Below are 22,389 nucleotides of genomic sequence, written 5' to 3' on the forward strand. Positions count from 1 at the left end.
TCCAGTGTGGGTACGGGCTAAATGGGCCAGATCTCAGACGTAAATGAGACCTTGGATTTCATTGCTGGATCTTGCACATGTGGGGAGGAAGAGCCTGAAGTCTTTGCAGAATGAAGTCCTCCCCCCACCCCCCGCCTTGTGGCCTCTGTTTCTCCATCCTCCTCATTATGTGGGGTGGTGGTGAGAGGTTTCACAGTTGTGCTGAGTCTATGGGATAGACCAGGAGGGTCCACCCCAAGTTGTTGTTTGGTTTGTGGCCAAAGCCCTGTAACTAGCTTTAATCAAATAACTCCCTGTTATGTTGGAGCTAGGGGTGAGCAGGGTAGTACCTCTCCCTAAGGTATAATTAATAAACTTGCAGCCTGCCATTTAAACCCATTCCATGTGTTTGTCATTCACTTGCTTACTTGTCCCGCTCAATTTACAGCAGCTGATAATGGCCCCAAGGAAGGCGCTATTGCATCCAGTTTTCAACTCGATTTAAGGGAGCCCATGACCTCTTTTCCAGATCTGCATCTTCCATACAGGTGGCCTGGAGGGTGAGGATGCCAGAATAACCACTGAAGCAGCCCCACGCCACCTGAGGGTATGTCTACACAGCAATTAAACACCTGCGGCTGGCATGGGTCAGCTAACACACAGGGCTTATGTTGCAGGGCTGTAAAATAGCTGTGTAGACATTTAGGCTGGAGGCCAAGCTCTGGGACACCACACTGGCAGAAGCTCCTAGAGCCCAGTATCCAGCCCAAGTGTCTACACAGCAATTTTTAGCTTTGCAGCACAAGCCTGAGTCTGCTGATGTGGGCTAACCATGGATATGCCGGGGTCTTTTATTCCAGTGTAGACATAGCCTGAGTGTCCCTTCAGTGGGGACATCATCCAATGGTGTCCAGGGCAACTGTTTGTTAATGGAGTGGGGCAAAAGTGCCCCAATCTTACTGGGGAATCAGGCACGCCATCTCATAGAAATGTGAAGCACTACCAAGCTCTTTATATTTGCACTTGACTTCTGTAACTCCTACACTAATGTCCGCAGATGATATAACTTATTTAATTGCAGCAAAATTTGTATAGTAACAAAACCATTTGAAACTATTAGCATTGAACTAGATGAATATTTTTCACTTTTGTAAATAAAACATTGTAAAATTAGACTCCTAATTTCAAAGCAAATGAATTACAAAATGGCCTTGGAAATGTTATTATCTTAATCTATCATTTTGTCAATTTTTGTTTCATCGCTTTCTTTCCTTTCCTTTTAGCAACGGTTGTTCTTAGCAATCTGGAACCGAACACAACATATGAAATCAAGGTTGCAGCTGTAAATGGAAAAGGACAAGGAGAGTATAGCAAAATTGAGATCTTTCAGACTTTACCCGTTCGTGAGTAATGTCTTTGTTTTTAAATGAAAAGTTAGTTTATTTGTACTCTTGTCAGCCTATTTTACCTCTAGTTCAGCTCATCATTTCAAAAACGATTCACTCTGAGTAAAATGCACAGTTTACAATACCACATTCCCCTAGATTATGATGATCCCTGAAATCTCATTTTCAGGTCATTTGGATGACCCTATATTGGATAATTTCCAATATTTATTTATATTTATCAGAATATTAGAATAATATTTAAAATTTTTACCCTAGAGAACATAATATTAAAGTTTATGAGCATGAATTCTACTCTCATTTATACCCATGCAGTACCACTGATTTTAATGAGAACAGAATGTGGCCATTTCAGTAGACATTTTCCCCAGCAAATTATCCCTTGCCCCTGTTCACTGAAATCCAGATCTCCTTTGTCCCCTGACTTTATTTATAGTATATATGTAAATTTCATGTAAACACATCCCTTTATTTAAGACCTGCTTGATTGTTTTGGCTAATTGTTGCTACGTGAGTTTGAACATGCCCCACCATGTCATCGGGGGGGAACTCATAACTTTACATAAAATGATGCCACACACATTTCATCACGACATTATTGATCAATGAATTATGAGTTTTAAAATGATACTTATAGGCATACTTTGTGCAAAAATTATTACGATAGTGTGTAGGATGTGAATACAGGATCAATTTGGTCATACTAGGTCATTCTTAGTCCATGTCCCACACCTGAGTCCAGTGTTCACCTCCACCCAGGCTCTTCCTCCAGGATTCTCTTAGTTCCAGTCTCTGCCCCAAGTGTTAGGGCTCTTACCCATACTGAAATATGTCCTCTGGAATCTGGAGAGATCTGCCACTGCGACTCTTCTCCAGACACAACAGGTGATTCTTACCAGGCCGAGATTCTGGCCTGTGTCTGTGGGACCCCTGGCTGAGACCAGGTCCTCTTGAAGGTCTTGTGGCAGCAACCCTCCATCTAGGAGGCTCCCCTCTCCAGGAGCGTCTCTTACAGGCTGCCTGTGTTGGTAGGTTCCCCAGAGAGCTCTCTTCTTGGCTCCCTGTTCAGCCCTCTGGCTCAGGCTTCCCTTGGGGGTTCCCCTCTACAGGCTTCTCCTGTCTCCCTTTGGAGTCCACTCTGGCTGAGTTTGGGTAACCTTTATCAGGTCCAATTGTTTGTTTACTAATCAGCCAACTGTCAATTACCCCCAGAGAGGGACTTTGTATAGCAGTCACAGACAGACTGGGCCGTAGACGCTACCCAGTGATAGATGGCTATGTATAGTGTTTGTTCCTTGACAGATAGTTATAGCAAAAGGCATATACTGTTGCCATTAGGCCAATTTTTGCCATGCTTATTCACACCGAGTAGGATTATCACAACCTGTCAAGGGGTTACAGCACCTAGGATACATAAAATCATGTATGGTTTGCAAACTCGCAAACATTTCAAAATACATTTAAAGTTAAAGTAGTTCTGAATAGCAGCAGCTTTTATATGACTGTTTATAATTATCTGGGGCCTGGTCCAAAGCTCATTGATAAAATTGGAAAGATTTCCATTGATCTCAGTGGGTTTTGGATCAGGCCTTTAGTTTGGAAATATTAATCCCTGTAGTTTAAGGTATGTTAAATGCAGTCTGATGCCACAGTGATGGGTGCACTTTTGTTTGCAAAGCTATGGGGAAAAAGGTTAAATAGATTTGTTAGTACTTTGATACATTTGTCTTTTCACTGCTAGTGAAGTCAGGATTGGTTTTGGTAGCAGTTTCATAGAGAGCTTTTCAAATTCAGGGTTGTGTGGTTAAGTTATATCGTGCAACTGTTCACAGCAAGTATGACTAATTATCAGTGCATTCATTTCTATATCAAAGTAAATGAAGCTTTTGTTTAATACAATATATTAGAATACCAAACAGTATTAAACAACTGAATTCAAATTTAAATATATGATGCTAAAGGGCAAGAACTGAATAATCTAACATACCATTTTTGACTCCTTTTTCCGTTGTCCCATCATGTGCATATGTCTGTTTCTTTTAAAAAATACTACTGTACCTACCTCACTACCCCAGGGTAGGTTCATATGCTTAATGTTTAATAAGTTTTTACAACAGTTATCTACATATTCAGAATAATAATTATTTTACGGATACACTTCCCCATTTTATTACTTTGCTCTAACACTATCTTTAAACAGAGGCACTCTCAAAGTTGAGTGACCTGAACTATAATCTGCGTTAAAAGTACTTTTAAAAAAATACTGGCCTCTTGAGAATGACTTTACCACATGTTAAGCATTGGGGCCCTTTCTCTGGCTTGTTGGAGAAGGTGTGTTGCCCCTTTAAGGGCTAGAGAGCTACCTGCTTGGGAGTCAGGCAGCTCCATAACAGGTCAATGTGGGGACACTGACCCATGACCCCCACCAGGTGACTGGAAGAGAAGGGAACTATTTATGTCCAAGTCTGTGCAGCAAAAGGTCCAGTGGTGAGCTGGAGCTGGTTCGCACTGGTTCACGAAAACTGGTTGTTAAATTTAGAAGCCGGTGTAGAACTGGTTCCTAAAGGGGCGGACAGGTGAGCAAACTCCGGTCCGTGGGCCACATCCGGCCCGCGGGACCGTCCTGCCCAGCCCGCCTGAGGTCTCAGCTGGGGAGGCTCCCCCAACTCCTCCCCTGCTTCCCCCCCCCCTCGCAGAGCCCCAGCACACTGCGCTGCCGGCGCCAGCGCTCTGGGCAGCTCTGCAGCTCCTGCTGCTTTGAGCGGCATGGTAAGGGGTTGGGGCTGCGAGCTCCATCGGCCGCGCAGCATCCTTACACAGCAGTATGGTAAGGGGGCTGGGCCGGGGCTGGGAGTAGGGGTTGGATAAGGGGCAGGGAGCGGTTGGAGGGGGCAGAGGCTCTGGGCGGGGTGGTCAGGGGACGGGGAATGGGGGGGGTTGGGTAGGTGCGGGAGTTCCGGGGATCTGTCGGGGTGGTGGTGTATGGGGTCGGGGCAGTCAGGGGACAGGGAGTGGGGAGTTGAGTAGAAGGTGGGGTCCTGGGGGGCAGATAGGGTGGGGGATCTCGGGAGTTGGTGGTCACGGGCCAAGGAGCAGGGAGGATTGATGTGTTGCGCGTTCTGAGGGAGGCAGTCGGGGGAGGATGTGGGTTGGGGTCGGATGGGGGGGAGACGGGCACCGCGCGGTTCGCTACTGGGTCTTCGGTGGCACTTTGGCGGCGGGGGGGGGTCTTCACTCGCTGCAGGTGAAGTATCTGCCGCCGAAATGCCGCCGAAAACCTGGAGCGAGTGAAGACCCCCCCCCCATCGCCAAAGTGCCGCCGAGGACCCAGTAGGGAACCGGTTCTTAGGATTTTGGGAGCTCATCACTGAAAAGGTCCCCTTTTTACCTGGACCATTCTGAGCAGCTCCCACCCGTGGCAGTAGTTAAAATACCAGGTTTCTTGAGCACCTGCTGTGTGAGCATTACACTAGTTGCTTCTTTCTTGGTGGGCTGGGAAGGAATTTTGCCCTCACCAAGATGAAGTGGGTTTTTCACCTGCCCCACAGCAAGTTGGAGGCTTAGTGGGGGCAAAAAATGAAAGAGGGTTAGGCTATGAAGTCACAACTCATTATTTAAACTGGGGAGATATCCAGCGCAGGAACTCTGTGACAGGGCACTCTACTCATTGCTGGATGGCGCCTCCTCCTGGCCACTCTGGGAATTAGCAATGCGAGGTAGAAGTCCCTTCCTGCGGTTGCACCCCCTCTCTCCGTCACTTTCTCTTGGTCTGCAGCTCCTCTCTCACTCCAGGAGCTGCTGCTGCTTCTTTGTGACTCAGCCCTCTGGCCATGTTAGTAATTGGGTTCCCTTTTTGGGAACCCTTTAAAAGTCACTTCTGTCCACGTGGCATCAGATAGTCCTCATGCCTGCTGCTCTGACCCTGTCACTCCCACTGTGACTCAAGCAGTCTTCCTGATCACTATCATTCTGCAGTGGTTGGTAGAGGAACTCAGGCCCACCCTCTACTCTGGGTTCCAGTCCAGGGCCCTGTAGTGAACAATTAAGGTGTGCAGCTCCACCACCTTACTGGATTCCTTCCTAATGGCTTCTTCTCCCCTTCCTTCTTCCTTATCTCAGGGAGGAGGACAGCAGGCTTCCTCCCTGATGCCTTCCACACTGTTGCTAGCCTTGTGGCTTTGTAGAAGCCCCACCTGTTGTCTCATAGATGACCGATCTTCGAATTAGCTTCCTCCAGCTTAAGTCTCCCCCATTTGCATCTAATTGATTGATTGGACGCACTTGGCCCCATTCAGCCCTCTCAGGGGCAGTGTGGGAATATGTCTCATCACAAATTCCATAGGGAATGGATATGGTGCTCAGACAGAATGAATTGGAAAAGAATTTAAAGGAGGTATTCTTTAAAGGAGCGAAAACAGAGGGGTGGTCCTGGGCTCCTATGATTGATATATCAGGAGTCAACCCCCCTCCTTTTTTAGCCCCTCTTACTCCTCATCCAATGGGGTGTGGTGAGTTTGCAGCAGCAAGTTGGCTGGGGACCAGGATGGGTAAGAGGAAGAGCTGCCAGCAGACCTCTGGGTATATGTAAATAATTATGGAATTACCTGCACTGTACAATTTTATCAGTTGGATACTCCCAGACATTTAGGAATAAAGTTTCAGCCTAATTAAACTACATCCAGTGTCTCTAGTTCTTTTTCACAGCAGGCTCTCAAGAAAGCCCCAACACATTTCTAGCCTCTCTTCTTGATGACCTGAGAAAATCAGGCCTAAGACACTGGTTTTATTTTTACAATCACAATTGCACAACAATCATCCCACCCTTTTGCTCAGACAACCAGCTCCATTCTGTGGTGCAGAAAAGATATTGAGTAGAGGTAGGTAATAAATGCTAATAGTTTTTTTGGGCGGAGGGAGGGGGATTTTGAAAGAAAATATTTCCCCCAAATTTCCTGTGATCTTTTTTTTTCAATTTTTCAATGAAAAACCCAGAGTTTAAAAAGTATTTTGAGTTCAGTTTTAGAAAACAGGTTTTCTTTCCCTTTTCTTTGTAGAAAAATCCAAACAATTTGAAAGGAAAAATTGATTACTTTAAAAAACAAAAATAATTTGAAAAACAGCTTTCAGACAAAACTTTCAACAGATCTAGTATTGAAATATACAAGAATCCTGCCCTCTGAAGCATTCCAGGAGTAAGTTTCTTTTACATGGCAGTGCCCTGTTTTTTTCCTGGAAGGGATCAGATACTCAGAGTAAAGATATGATGGAACATGCACCTGAGCTCCAGCAGACGAAAACACAGCTCTCTCCTTTTAGCAATGGCAGTACACTTGAGTCCTGTATTCAAGCTCCGGTTTAAAATGTACTCTGATCAAAATTTCAGCATAAATATTCCTGTTATAGTAGAACCTCCTTGTAAGAAACAACAGGGTCAACATCAAAGGATGGGTTTATTATAAAAATAGAGTGTGTTTGAAGTAAAATTTCATACTTTTCAAGATCTTATAAAATGCTTTTCTTCAAATTCATTCTTAATAAAATGATAGTATTGTATAATCTAAAAGAGCCTCAGGTTTGCTTTGGGACAGTTTATTGCTGCTGTTTATGACAGTTTATTGTCCGTTAATAATGATTTAGATTCCACCGATGGGACTTAAGCACGTGCTTTAAGTTAAGGATGTGTTTAACGATTTGCTGAATAGCATGGGATTACTTACGTGCTTAAAATTAACCAGCTGCTTTTCTAAATTAGTGCCTGCATAAGGAGTCATTTCTTAAACAAGCTAAATTTGAAAGGATAAGACGATATCAAATCACAGAGACTGAGACTATTTTTATTCTAAATCCCTTTTATTTTTAATGTACAAAACTTTGATATGTTTTGTAACAAACGTGACAGCATTGATGCCAAGATGATCATTAAGTATCATGAAGTATGTTGCAGAAAGCTTGAAAACATCCTGTTTGATTATGAAGGTTTTGATTAATAATATTAATTAATCAAACAGTAGAAATAATACATATAAAAATAGAAATATTGAATTTCTCTTCTTCTCTCCCCCCCCTCCCCCAATGCTCAGGTGAGCCAAGTCCTCCATCAATTCACGGACAACCAGGGAGTGGAAAGAGCTTTAAACTTAGTATAACTAAACAGGATGATGGAGGAGCCCCCATATTGGAATATATCGTGAAATACAGAAGTGTAAGTATTCCATTAATCACTGGGGAATGTTTTGATCTATATTATTTGTTTTGAATGTTGAGAAGCGGTTTCATGGAAAACATCAATACTTGGTTTTAAAATAGATTGCTTATTACACAGCTGAAGAAAAAGAAATTTGTAACAGTTGTATATTTGAAATGTATACTAGTTATTGTTATTCCTTTTGATCTTGTTTTTAATGCCAGATTAGTATACTAAATGTGTGACTGAAAAGTCAGAACTGACAAGAAAACTTTCTGAGATTTTGTTTTATTATATAGTAAGTAAAAATGTTTGTTTTGTTTTCAAATCTAAAAAGTTTAATAAGATAGTATACTAAGTAAATGAGAGAGCTGGTATTAGATCCCACAGTATGTGATTAAAGAATATTCTGAAACAAAATAATTAGCCTTTTATGGTTGTGTTTATTTGTGGTGTTATACATGTATAAGGGCATCCTAATGTGCAAATGCAACTTAAATCAGCTTAATTGTTCTCTAGGTTACTAGAACTACAGTTGGAAGTTGTCTTGCCAATGTGTATTTTCTACCTTTTCTACGCATTTAAAGTTTAGTTTAGAAATTCTGATCCACAGATAGATTGCAATGAGGAAGGACTTTTATATATCATAGTAAATGTACCAGCTCTTTAATAAGTAATTATATGATTCTGTTGGGTGGATGTCTGATTTGTAGTATTTCTTCTCAAATCTAGCAGGTTTAAACAATTCACTCCTCTTTGCCACACAGATCAACTCCTTTTTAATGATGTTTCAGTTTCGTTTATGACCATCCCAATATCTTTTACTAAGTAGGTTCTACCACTTATTACTTATTAAGTCATTTTACAAGCCATTTATCCAGTCACTGTATACCTTTCCTATGGAGGACTGGACATCTGCCACAAGGAGGCGCCAGCAATTAGCTTGACTGCCGCTTCCCCGCACCCAGTCGGATTCCCAGACATCTCCTAATGCCATCTGTTATATCAGTTAAAAACATGACAGCACCTAAGTCGGACAGGTGAACCCCATGCTTCCGAAACAACGCTGCTGCCCCATATACTATACCAGGATGTGAAATTACTGTCCCTTCTATGGTCCCAAGGAATTTGGCCACCTCCCTGTTCACATACCTCCTTGCCTTGTCCACCCTGTGGGGACTCACAGCTCCCGCCAGACCCTGCGCTGAAGCATGTCTGGCCAAATCATGTTAACTCCTGGAAAAAGTTCAAGGATTAGCCCCAAGTCCTCCTTGCTCTGAGCATTAGTTCCACCCCTTTAAGGGTTTCCAAATCATTTCCCCAAGATGCACCACAATTATATCTGGGGGCTACTGATGGATGCACAGCATATAGCATCGGTATTAGCTGATCCTGTAACATGCCCTTCCTTGCATGCCAACTGAGTATCGCCTCATCACCGAAGGCCAGCTGCGAACCCTCGGGCAACTTGGACATATGCCTATTGGCCCAAAAGACAATACTATGCCCGCAGATCCACACCACCATCTGCATGACTGGTTGTCCAATATCTGTAATGAGATTACAACAAATTAATGCTGACTTACCACCTGAGGTCTTACATACGTTCGGTACGCAACTGAATGTCAACGCCTGATTGCCTGGATTGCCTCTGATCCCATACCTGCATAAAAAGGAGACCTTTCCCCTTTGGCCATATAACCCTGTATGCCTTCTAAGCCTGAACTGGGCAGATCCAGGCTCACCACCCTGCTGGAAGATCACAGATTCACCCGGGCCGAGTTAATCTGTCTTTGACCTTCGCAAGTGTTATATTATTGAATGCTCATGCCATTGTATATCCCGCAGTTGCAAAGCCCTTCCTATTGAGTCCCTACCAGACCCAGGTACTCGCTCACTGATCCTAAAAGTACCAAAGAATGCTGTCAAGAATGCAGCCCTGAACAAGTCTGCCTCCTGTCCATTATGACATAGCCAAGGATTTGCACAAGATCCCTAAGCATGTAAACCACGATGGGATGACAGGAATCCACCCTGGGGCCACCAGTATGCGACCATCCAGCCAAAAACCTTTGAACTAAAAAACCACTGCAAGGATAAGGATAACCATTTAGCTTAATGATGAATGTAATGGCAGAGAGGTGATTCGAGATTGTGGAGGATGCCAGTTGACAGTTTGCCAACGACAGCATGTACCGCAGTACTTTTTCATCTCTAATGGGCCATATTGCTTACTGGCTTTCCTGATCCTGAAATTGCATGAAATCATTAAAACTTCTCTCACAGCCCTGCCATGTGCACTGAGCAATTGATCTTCACACCACACTGACAACCATTCTATGCCAAGGTTCCATAGCACTAGTGGCATCTGCCTGGGTTCCCCGCTAGCTCCTGGTGCCAGCTCCAGAAATCTGTGGACCTGAAAATGAGACAAGGTGTGTGCTGTGCCATTGTCAACCTCAGAGAGATTATGAAGCAATGTAATTCCCTGGAGCCTTTCCAGGGGCCAAGCCTCAAGGCAAAACACATAAGTTGTGCACAGGCAATTGGATGGGTGGCCCTGCACTGTACCCCGAATTCCTCCTTCTGGAATTATAATCTTAACAACATGGCCAAACCTCACCCCTGACTTTAATTATTAGTATTGTACATAAAAAAGATAATCATTAAACCCAGCCCACAAATTTGACCCAACAGCCTTACTGAGGTAGTTCCACTGGAGGCCATAGCCTATACTTCTGCTGCTTGAAGCTAGCCTTGGGGGAAACCCACAAGTTGTCCACAGGCAATTGGCTGGATGGCCCTGCCCCTGTACCCCAAATTCATTCTTGTGGAATGATTGCCTTAACAACATGGCCAAACCCGACCCTTGACTTTAATCATTATTATTGCATATAAAGGGGATAAGAACCCCCATTAAAAGAAACCCAACACATACATTTGACCCATTGGCCTTGCTGGGGTAGTCCCACAGGAAGTCTTAGACCATTCCAATGCTTGAAGTTGTCCCCTTGCACCGGCCTGCCTTCTGCCACCCACACGCTGTTCAAACAGGGCCTACCTGCAGAAGGCATTTGTTCTACCCTGCGTCCTGTACCTCTCCTCACCATTGTGGCAGTAATGTGCTGTATGAGACCCAAAACATGGTTTGCATGCATGCCTGAACGTACCGATGCTGCAAAAGTCACTGCATAAAGAAATGTATGCCCATGAATGTATTGCATGCCCGCCCGATTATATTTATATATCTAACAAGCCAGGCTTCTCTCTGGGTAAGCTTCAGTTGTAACACAAGCATAGCTAAAGAATGCAGCCTTAGCAAGACACCTCTCCCATGGCTGTCCCCATGTTGGAGGAACTTAATTAGCCTGCATCTGCTTACACTCTGCATCTGCTTATAGGCCCAGACAAATTGAGACAGTTTCTGGCTAGCCCATGTGATTATCCCCCCAAAACCCAACCAAATGATGGGGTAAGCCTCAGAGAAACCACTAGTGCCCACAATCCTCACCTTTGCCACATCATTTTCGTATTGGACCCTAAACCACCTCATGTACCTCTCCCCAAAGCAGATCCAAACACCTTTGCAATTGGGAACCTTTATCCATTGTTGATTTAACTCACTCCTGCCCTCTGTGTCTGCCTCATCTCATGCAATCACCTGAGTAGAATGTCCTAGATCTGGGAGAGCCATTATACCTTGTAGGGCCTGCAAAGCCGTGGAAACAATATCAGACACAATAACCCTGATTACTTGTATCAAATCCCGGCTGACTGCCCCACCATCAAACGCAGCCAGCTCACTTGCCTGCGTGAGTGCTTCACCTTGAGCCCCCCCTTGCCCAAGCCTGATAGGCTGCCCTTTTATATGAAAGGCACTATCCCAGGCTCCCCAGTCCCTCACCCTTATTGCAAGGATCCTCCTGTCCTTGGCTCACACTGGCCCAGATCACTGTACTCCGTCTGCCCTGTGCAGGGTTTGATTCCTCCCCAATTCCCTGTCCCATCAACACTAATTGGGAGGGAGAAGCAAAATTCCACCCCTTGTTGTACAAGGTAAAACCAGAAACCCTATTCCCTAAACCTCTGTGCACTGCACAGCTGCTCTGAGAGGGAACTACACTTCCCCCCCCTCTCCTCGTCTGTATACCTAGGGACAGAATCTGACTCTGAGCTGTCTCCCTACTCAACTGCATCTCCCTTTGTGATTTCACTCTGCTATGCTTGCCTCGCCCGCCTGAACCAGGAGAAAGGGAGAATTAATCCTCCCCGTGTTTCTCCCCGCTCTCATTTTTTCTGTGTCTGCCTGCAGGGCCGGCCCTAAGGCAATTCCACCAATTCCCTGGAATTGGTCCCCGTGCCTTAGGGGGGCCCCGCGTCGTCCAGAAGGAGCTGCCGCTGAAGTCCCGGCGCTGTCTTTGGCGGCAGCTCAATCTCTGCCGGGGAGGAAGATCCCTCTGCTGTAGTGCCACCGAAGGCACTGGCATCTGTTTGAGCTGCTGCAGAAGTCCCAGCACTGTCGGCGGCAGCAGCTCAATCGTTGCTGCCGAAGACAGCAGCGGGATTTCGGCGGCAGCTCCTTCGAATAGGGCCCCGCAGTGACTAAAGCTGGCCCTGTCTGCCTGGAGCCATGCTGGGACAAGAGCCTGCTTCTCCATTCCTCCTCCCTCCTCCCTCTTCCTGCTCACGGCTCTGCTTCCACCTGGAGTGGAGCCGAGTTAAGCTGTAGTACCCCAGAGGACTCCTTCTGAGACTTGCTGTTAGTTCCTGCCTTTCTCCGTGGAATGAAGGCGGAGGAAGGGCTTTGGTCTGTGTAAAAAGGAAGGCTTTCGGCGCAGTGCTGCTCCTTTTCAAACCCTGCATTCCTAAGGGATTTGCTGCAGCAGTTTTCATCTCCTCACACCCCACCACCTCCAGCCATAAAGCACTATTCCCTTCACTGGGCCAGCCCAACTCAAAAAACCCTGCTTATAGGTGCAGGGCGGTCATTCATTTTGTTAGCGACATTACAGTGGTCATTCATTTCCTGAGATCTTCATTTAAAGGGAAAAGGATTTGAAAATGTGTGTTTATTTTCTTATTACAACAGCAGGATACTTAAAACTGTATTTCCTTTCCTATCATATAGTGTAGCATACCTAAACATGGTGGGGAGACAAATTTACCACCAGCAAAAGTAGTGAATTTGACTCAACGAGTGTAAGTTTTATCATTGCACTTGTCTTAACTTCTGCATATGCTATGAGTGACCATACCATCTGCCATCCGCCCAGTATTACCTTACTAGGTGTAACCAGGAGGTCATTTTACCAGCACTGGTGTATAAAAGGAGAGGTACAAGTCCAGATAGACTGTCAGTGTGAAAGAAACCAGGGGCATGAAATTGTGTATTTGGATACATTAAACAGCTGATAGCTAGGACCTTACATTATATAGAAACTAGCAAGGTGCAAGACATTATTTTAAGTGCTATTTTTTATTTACCTTTAGTGTTAGCTCTGTCAATGGGCAAACATATTCTATTATAAATAGTTTTTGTCATGCATATTTCTTATTATGTAATTTCTAGTTTGATGATAGCCGTGGAATTATACAAGTTGTAAACTTGGTATGTGAAGTGATTTTCCTGGACTAACCAAAGCCAAAGAAGATTGGTTGTTCAAAATCAATTGAGAGTGAGGTGGCAGATCTTGCAGTAATAGCCTGAGGGACTAACAGCAGTGTTTATATCACAAATCCCTAAATCTTAATTGACCTATTTAAGTGACTTGCAGTCCAGTAGGTTACAGAATATCTCAGTGGAGATGAGAGGGGGGAAAAAAGCAATTGACATGCTAGTAAAATGAGACATGCTAGTAAAATGAGCAAAGGACTGTTAAGATATAACACAATTGTGTGAAGTCGAGTTTCCAGTTAAATATGTTATGTCTAGATATTTATGTACAGAAAGATATAAAATACATGTTAAAAGTCTCAGGTCAAGATATGGATTTAATGCATGTACACACTATAGAGACCTTAATTCTTCTCACTTATATGTTCTGAAATGTTCCTATGTTACTTAATTCTAGGCCTATATCGGATAAGTTTGGAACTTTAAGTTTGTGTGTTGTATGTTCTTTGGTCTGCCCTTTGGCCAAAATATAATACATTCACTTAAAACATCTGTTTTATGTAATTTGTGACTAGTAAGTGTACAATATACAAAGTCCATATAAACTTTTTGATTTAAATAACAATTCCAAGCTGCCACAAAACATCATTCCTACATTATTCCTGTATACTGAATACTATATATATATATAGTATATATCCATCCATCCCCAGAGAATATTTGATATTGTCCATATTATTATGTGTATGTGTCTCTACATTTTTATTTTATGAAATGTCATGAAATCGTGACATACCAGGTTTTAAAAAAATCAGTGAGTCAAGAAAACATTTTTTCCCCCTCATGGTTATCCAAGAATGAATGAATCTTAGTAAAGAAGAAACTGCATGAAATTGTATTTAATATAAGAACATAAGAATGGCCTTACTGGGTCAGACCAAAGGTCCATGCAGCCCAGTATCCTGTCTACCAACAGTGACCAATGCCAGGTGTCCCAGAGGGAGTGAACCTAACGGGTAATGATCAAATGATCTCTCTCCTGCCATCCGTCTCCACCCTCTGACAAACAGAGGCTAGGGACACCACTCCTTACCCATCCTCCTGGCTAATAGCTATTAATGGACTTAACTTCCATGAATGTATCTAGTTCTCTTTTAAACCCTGTTACAGTCCTAGCCTTCACAACCTCCTCAGGCAAGGAGTTCCACAGATTGACTGTGCACTGTACGAAGAAGAACTTCCTTTTATTTGTTTTAAATCTGCTGCCCATTAATTTCATTTGGTGGCCCCTAGTCCTTATATTATGGGAACAAATAAATAACTTTTCTAATGCCAGTATTATATCTTTTTTGAGATGAAGAGACCACATCTGTATGCAGTATTCAAGATGTGGGCGTAACATGGATTTATATAAGGGCAATAAGATATTCTCCGTCTTATTCTCTATCCTTTTTTTAATGATTCCTAACATCCTGTTTGCTTTTTTGACTGCCGCTGCACACTGCGTAGGTGTATTCAGAGAACTATTCACGATGACTCCAAGATCTCTTCCCTGATTAGTTGTAGCTAAATTATCCCCCATCATATTGTATGTATAGTTGGGCTTATTTTTTCCAATGTGCATTACTTTACATTTATCCACATTAAATTTCATTTGCCAGTTTGTCACTTAGTTTTGTGAGATATTTTTGAAGTTCTTCACAGTCTGCTTTGGTCTTAACTATCTTGGGGAGTTTAGTATCGTCTGCAAACTTTGCCACCTCACTGTTTACCCCTTTCTCCAGATCATTTATGAATAAGTTGAATAGGACTGGTCCTAGGACTGACCCTTGGGGAACACCACTAGTTACCCCTCTCCAGTCTGAAAATTTACCATTTATTCCTACCCTTTGTTCCCTGTCTTTTAACCAATTCTTAATCCATGAAAGGATCTTCCCTCTTATCCCAGGGCAACTTAATTTACGTAAGAGCCTTTGGTGAGGGACCTTGTCAAAGGCTTTCTGGAAATCTAAGTATACTATGTCTACTGGATCCCCCTTGTCCACATGTTTGTTGACCCCTTCAATGAACTCTAATAGATTAGTAAGACATGATTTCTCTTTACAGAAACCAAGCTGACTTTTGCCCAACAATTTATGTTCTTCTATGTGTCTGACAATTTTATTCTTTACTATTGTTTCAACTAATTTGCCGGGTACTGACGTTAGGCTTACTGGTCTGTAATTGCCAGGATCACCTCTAGAGCTTTTTAAATATTGGCGTTTCATTAACTATCTTCCAGTCTACCTGGTTTTGACCATCTCAATTTTTCTTTTCTTATTTTCTTCCATTACTTCTAGGACTTGAAGTGAGCCTTTATGGAAAGGGTAAAGAGAGACAACAGCAATCTGGTAAACGAGAAGGAGATGAAATGAGGAAGAGAGAAATGAGGGAAAAGCTACCAAGAAAGGGGAAATGCAACATGCGCTAGGGAGAATGGAAGAGGGGGAACAACTAGGGGAGGTAGCCTTGAGAACATGACCAGTGTGTAGTGCAACTGCTTTTTCCCCTCGGCAATCTCCTCCTCCATTAAAGCAGTACCTTGGAGCATTATAACCATAGATAGATATTGCTTTTGTTTGGCTAAAGTCCATATTTCTCCAATTGGGTTAAATTATTTTTTCCAATTGGATGCCTAAAGAAATACAATCATATGTTCATGATGCTTTCATCAGAATGAATGGATGCTATTTAAAGTTCTTAGTTATCTGTTAACTGCTTCCCCTCTCTGATCCCTTTTGGTCCCATTTAATTAGCTTTCCTATAACTCCCTCCAGCCTCATTACCAGCCTCTTGATCAACATCTTTGCTTGTGTGTTTAACAAGTATATTAGATAATAAGCTGAACATCAATCAACAGGTTTTCCTTCTTTGGGAGCAGTGTTTTACAATCGCTTATTTGATACTACGGATCAGTTCCTTCATTATTAATATTTCTGCAAGACTCTTGCTAAGACTGAGGAAAGTCTTCATAAAAGATCACAGCAAAGCCATCTGGTCTAGGGCATTTTTCAGCTTGTATTATGTAAATTGCCTGTTCTACTCCTGTCAGTTTTTGCATCTGAGAATTGTTCTGTTTCATAAACTTTCATAAACTTAACCAAGTAATTCTGAAGCACAGATCTTTCTGTTATATACTGCAGAGTATAAAATTATGAATACAAATTTTGCAACACTTCTGGGTTATTGTTTTAGGCCCAAATCCTCACCTACTGCTTTAAGCCTAAGTAGGGAGGCTTAGTGTAAGGGGGAGTTCCATAGATTTGGAAGGGAGAAATCCTCCTCCAGGCCACAGAATGCCAGTGGATTTGAAAAGGAAAAATATGTTCAGCTAACAAAACTTTCCCCTGACACCCCTGGTACCATTGTATCCAGAATCAAATAATGACATACCCAACTTCCTTTGGGGTCCTTTGAATTTTCCCCTGGTTATTGAGCTTTTATGGTGCATTCAGATCACACTTCTGAGCTTTTCTTTGTAACCATGAGGACCAGGAACTTTTTATTTTTTGTCCACTGAAAGCTGAGATTCTTACATAATCACCAGGAGGTGGGGCTATATGAAGAGCATCAAATATTGCGAGACACAATAAAAACGTCCAAGTTGGCAAACAGTGCAGCTCCCCCAACTTCAATGGAGCTTTGTCCATTCCCACCAGCAGCGAATTTGGCATATTGCATTTTTGAGCCATCTCCAGTAAGTAACAGCCTACATAGCTGCTGGTCCAATAACCATAGGCCTCTCATCCCTATTCTGCAAGGCTTGTTCCTAATGAGTTCTCAGACCCTGCTTCCTTGGTGGCATATTGTCTTGCCAGTTCCCAACCAGAGCAAGAAAACGATAGAAGAAACTAATACATCAATATTAAAACAGGAATTGTTTATATCTCTTTGTAGAGCATTACTGCCTACCTGCAGTCCCCAGCTGCCTGAAACAAGTGTGAGTCGCCCACCAACAGTAGTTTCAAAGTTGCTGCTAACCAAATATTGACTAACTTGTTTTTCTTCACTTTTTGGGGAATCAAGGGGAGTCTACATCTTTTAATATTCACCATGCATTTTTCTTTCTTCTTTCGTGAAGATTTCTGGTATTTCCTATTCCCATCTCTCTACTTCACACTGGTTATCTGCTTAGTTCCCAAGGTGATTTTAAAGACTCACCTAAGGTCTCTTTGAAGTCTAAAATATCCATCAGTTCCACTGGAGTACCGTACATTTTTGGCTTTCCTTTGTAAATTATTTGAAGTTTGACTGGATACCACAATGAAAAATTAAAGTCTTTTGTCTTTTTTCCCCAAAGGCTTACATCCTTTTGTGCAGTGTATCCATAAAGCTGTCTCAGGATTAGAGGAAGTTGTTTCCTTTTGAGGATTGGTCCCTATTTTCACTTGTCACAATGTTGATATTAAGGCTCTGAGCTTTTGCAAGACTTTGGATTGGAGGCTGTGGTGGGATTCAGTTCAATTTGGTTCTTTTTTTTTCTTTTTTTTTATCTGCACTAGGAAATATTTGTTTACTTATATGGATATTTTAGAAGACAGCAGTTGTTCTTTCTTCCTTCTTTGGGACACCTACCACATGGCAGTTGAGTACTGGATCTGGTTTCTCAGAGTTCTACTTTGGCTGCCAGTTTCTTGAATTTGCTTTGTATTTTACTAACGTGTATGGTGTCATCTGTCTCTACATCCCAATTGACCAGTAAGTTCTTAGAAGTCTCAGGGATAGTCTATACCGGGGATCAACGAGTGGTGATCGATGCATCGGTGGTTGATTTAACGGGTCTAGTGAAGACCCACTAACTCGACCGCAGATCACTCTCCCATCGACTCTTGTACTCCACCGGATCCAGAAGAATAGGGGGAATCAACGGGAGAACGTCTCCCCTCGACATCTCGTAGTGTGGACCCCCTGGTAAGTAGATCTAAACTAAGTCAATTTGAGTTACACTATTTATGTAGCTCGAATTGCATAGATTGAATTTCCTCTGTAATGCAGACAAGGCCTAAGTCAGTCAATTAGATTTAGATACCTAGTTGTTTTTCATAAATCCATTAGGAGCTTATCTGTAGGCACCAAAATACCTTTAAAAATATGACCTTTAGACATTTTTGAAAAATTTACCATTTGGCTTCATACCTTCTGTAAAGCACTTAGCAAGGAGTTGGCATTATACATATAGTGAATCATATTCTTTGGTCTATGATTTTGTGTGAGGTTTGTTTCAGCAAAGAGATTATACTTTGAAAAAAAAACTCGTTCCCTAAGCCTTAAAATTAATGGAAATTGGCATTCAGTTCTCCTAGTCAGCTTTGAAAATCTCAGTCATAATAGTGCCCAGTGACCAGGCTTACAACATCTGTGATCTACTTAATAAGCAGTGTTACAGAAAACAAAACAAAAAACACAGTGCAATCTCTGAAGCTAATGCTGTTCTAACTGTAACATCTGAAGATTTACATTTCTTGATGTATATTAGAGACAAAACTGCTAATAGTAGTACTAATAGGAGGCCTTTGTACCTAAAGGAACAGATTTTAGATTGCAAGTGCTTGCTTTAAAGGAGCTTCTTGTTTTTTATGTGTTGGTAAAGCACTGTGTACAGCATTCTATAAATAATAATTAGCATTATAATAACAAGAAAAGCCTAATGAGGTAGAAATCTTTCTTTATGGTTCTGTTTTTCTGCTTCTAAAGTAATCAATTAAAGGGGCTTAGCATAAACAGGGAGATTTATAGAAACAGTGAGTGGCTTTCCCACATACATGCACACACACACTAGCAAATAAATTAGCCTGAGCATATTGCTCAGTACTATCCTGAGTAAAGGACTCTTGAAAATTCATATGAGATATCAGTGATAATGAAGGAATTTTCTGCTCTTCTTTTTATCTGTTTACCTAAGATGCCATTGGTGGGCTCTGAATACAGGGTTTATCCCGGTTTAGGGAAAGATGAGGTAGCAAAGCTTGATGGAATCCCAGGCAGCTCACTCTCCCAATTTTGCCTTTATTCTAATTGTTTGCAATTTGTGTTAGCAACATACTGCTAAACCTTTCTCACATGATGTTGTCGTTGAATTCAGTCCTTGGATTTCATCTTTTGAAAACAATATGCCTGTCATGGGGTACATTCACTACTGGGATGCCTCCTTGTGACCACATCTGGGGATTTGCTTCACTTAGATCTGATGCCCTTTTCCTCGCCCTGTGATCTCTCTGTTTCTCTGAGACTCAGGGTGCTCCTTCTTTGTGACACAGCCCTCTGGCCAGGTCACTATAGTCCTCCCCTTCCAGGGTATCAAAGTCCCACTGGATCAGCAGCCAAATTGCCGTTCCAGTCAGCCTTCCAGTCCAAAGCCAGGTTCGTTGCTGCTTTTCTAGTGACTGGTAGGGGAATCCAGGCCTGTCCACTACTCTGTGTTCTAGTCCAGGGACCCTATATCTGGTAACTGTGGTCTGCCATCTCCTTCTGCTACCTTCCTGGACTCCTTGCAAGTTTCTTCTTGATCTTCTGGACCTCCTCTGAGTTTACCGACCCAGACTCCCTCATCACAGGAAGTAACTGTGGACTACTGAACTCTGTAGCTCAAACACACCTCTTTACTTTCATTACTGAAGTATACCAATACAATGTATTTATATATTTATTTATTTTTATTTTTTTGTGTGTGTACCTTAAGATCTCAAAACAATATTTTATATATCCATCTTTTATATGTAATATAATTTCTGTCAAATAACTTGTGCTACTTTCACTGATGAGGGCCTTACATATATGTTTAGCTTCAATAAAAATAAGGCAGTTTTAACTGATTATTTAATTACATGTAATTAAATTAGATGCTCCGTGTGAAAGTTAATAATCATGAAAGGTTTGAATTCAGAAAACTGTAAAATATACTGTATATGATATTATATATCCTACAGGATATTATAAATGAATTCATAACCTACTTGAGTGGGATATCCCGTTAACATAGGGCCAATGAATTTCCATCATTGTTCAGAGTTCTGCACTGAGACTAAGGACAGATGCAGTCACAACTATGTTTTTATGAGCATTTATTTATTGCATTCAGTAACTGATCAACTTTGTTTATATTGGGAATTTTCTTTAAAAAAAAACATTGCTTATAATAAAAATCACTGAAACTTCATTTATTCTAAATGAAGCAGTTTTGTACCTTTACAAGAACATATAAATTGTGATTCTTCTATGCTTTGAAATGGGCATCAGTACTTGAACAAAATACAAATTTATAATGAAATTTTCAAACTCAGGCGCCTAATGATATGTTCTTAAATCCATATTTAGGGACCAAAGTAAAAAATGTCCTAATTTCAGAGGAGCTCATTACCTACAACTCATATTGAAGGCAAAATGGACTGTGAGAACTTTGAAAAAGATTTGGGGCTTAATTTAGGTTATGCAACCTTAACAATTGTGGCTTTAGTATATGAATTTGTGATTATTTAAACTAATATTTGTATCTTTACAGAAAGATAAGGAAGACCATTGGCTAGAGAAAAAAGTACAGGGTAGTAGAGACCACATAATCTTAGAGCATCTGCAATGGACCATGGGTTATGAAGTGCAAATTACTGCTGCCAATAGACTGGGTTATTCCGAACCAACATTGTATGAGTTCAGCATGCCACCAAAGCCCAACATTACTGGTAAGTTAATTTTAAAATATAGTCTAATATTGAACTGGTTGTTTTCTGCTGATAGTATTTAACATGTGTGCTCTTTGATTCTTGCTGCAGTCTCTGAACTTAAGCTTATTGAGAACTGAAAATCTTTTTAACTGCCTAGACTTGACATCCCAGTACTCTTTATTGTCAGCAAAGATTGGATGTATAACCACTAAACTGGAGGAGTTTGTTGTTGTTATTTATATTACCTAGGGCCTAGGATCCCTAGTCATAGGCTAGGACCCCATTGTGCTATGCATTGTACACACACAACAGAAAGATGGTCCCTGCCCCAAAGGCCTTTCAGTCAAAGTTCCTTTCCTTTCACTACTATTGGTATTAGTGAAGTCATCCATAATTGCAGGAGAAACACAGAACCCCAACCTCAGTTACTGGCAGTTAATAAGAGAGATTGCTATTCAGAAATGCACTTGCTGTATCCTTGTAAGTATTTTGTTTTTAATGGTTTATGTTGTCTGTGGTAAATCTATTCATGTGTTGGTATCCTGGGGTTCAGTCCAAGTCAATGGGACTACTCATGCTTTAAATTAAGCATGGTATTAAGGGCTCTGCTTGAGCAGGTTGCATACTCAGCACCTTGCAAGATCAAGCCTTTAAATAGGTCTGTTTTGATTTAATCTCTTTAGTTCCTCTTTAAGGAACTTTAAGTGTATAAAGTCCTAAAGTTCCAACTCTTCAAATGTGACTATTCCTATAAATAAAGTTGCTCATGTGCATAAGTGCTTATGTAATTTGGTGTTAACAGTTTAAAAAAGCAAAAATACACAGCAGTTCAGGGCTAGTAGTGTTTCAGTTATTAACTTCTTGAGGGTTAAAATGTAACCTTTAAAAAATATTTCAAACTGAAATTTGAGGCACAACTTACCGATTCCCATGCATCATTTTCAGCAAAGGTCTAATTTGATTCATTTAATTTACGCAATGAACATAAATTAGTTTTTTAGGATTTTCAGATGTTTTCTAATCTGCTATAACTAAAACATCTTAATTTTAGAACTATGAGTTTTCAAGGTTTTAGTTCAGGTTATGGCAGTACCATTTAAATTTAAAAATCAGTGCTAAACTTTTGCAGCGTCTAATTTTCACAGAGGTTTTATGTATGCTATAAATTACACAGATAATGTATTACACTAAAATTTAAAACTTGCCAAATATATATCAAGGCCAATGGAAAAAAGGAGAAAAGTAATACCATATCAATTCTTGTGTTTCCTATGGGGTCTGAATGTATGAACAGCTCTGGTTTCACTAGTGTTGATTCCAAATGACTTATAGCCTTGATGTATCACTGGAAATATTTCTGATAATTAAAACATTATTTTTTTCTCCTGTTATCTTATCAGCTGCTAAAGAACAATCAACCCACTACATTGTTAGCGGATTTTTTTAGAAAACATATTTTAAAAAGAAATGTCTTAGGCATCTATGTGAATGGCTTTTCCCATATCATCA

General features: G+C 41.5%; 1 protein-coding gene across 2 annotated transcripts in view; it reads left to right on the forward strand.

Annotated features, from left to right (window-relative positions):
- NCAM2 (neural cell adhesion molecule 2) overlaps nt 1–22,389 on the forward strand; it is a 514,501-nt gene that overhangs the window by 437,289 nt on the left and 54,823 nt on the right. For both annotated transcript variants that reach the window (XM_005289286.4, XM_065576283.1), the window contains exons 13-15: nt 1,263–1,382; nt 7,466–7,587; nt 20,721–20,898. In XM_005289286.4, coding sequence (XP_005289343.2) covers nt 1,263–1,382; nt 7,466–7,587; nt 20,721–20,898 — 420 coding nt within the window. The remainder of the gene's footprint in view (nt 1–1,262; nt 1,383–7,465; nt 7,588–20,720; nt 20,899–22,389) is intronic.

The sequence above is a fragment of the Chrysemys picta genome, chromosome 1 (genome assembly GCF_011386835.1).
Source record: "Chrysemys picta bellii isolate R12L10 chromosome 1, ASM1138683v2, whole genome shotgun sequence".
Classification (NCBI taxonomy): domain Eukaryota; kingdom Metazoa; phylum Chordata; order Testudines; family Emydidae; genus Chrysemys; species Chrysemys picta.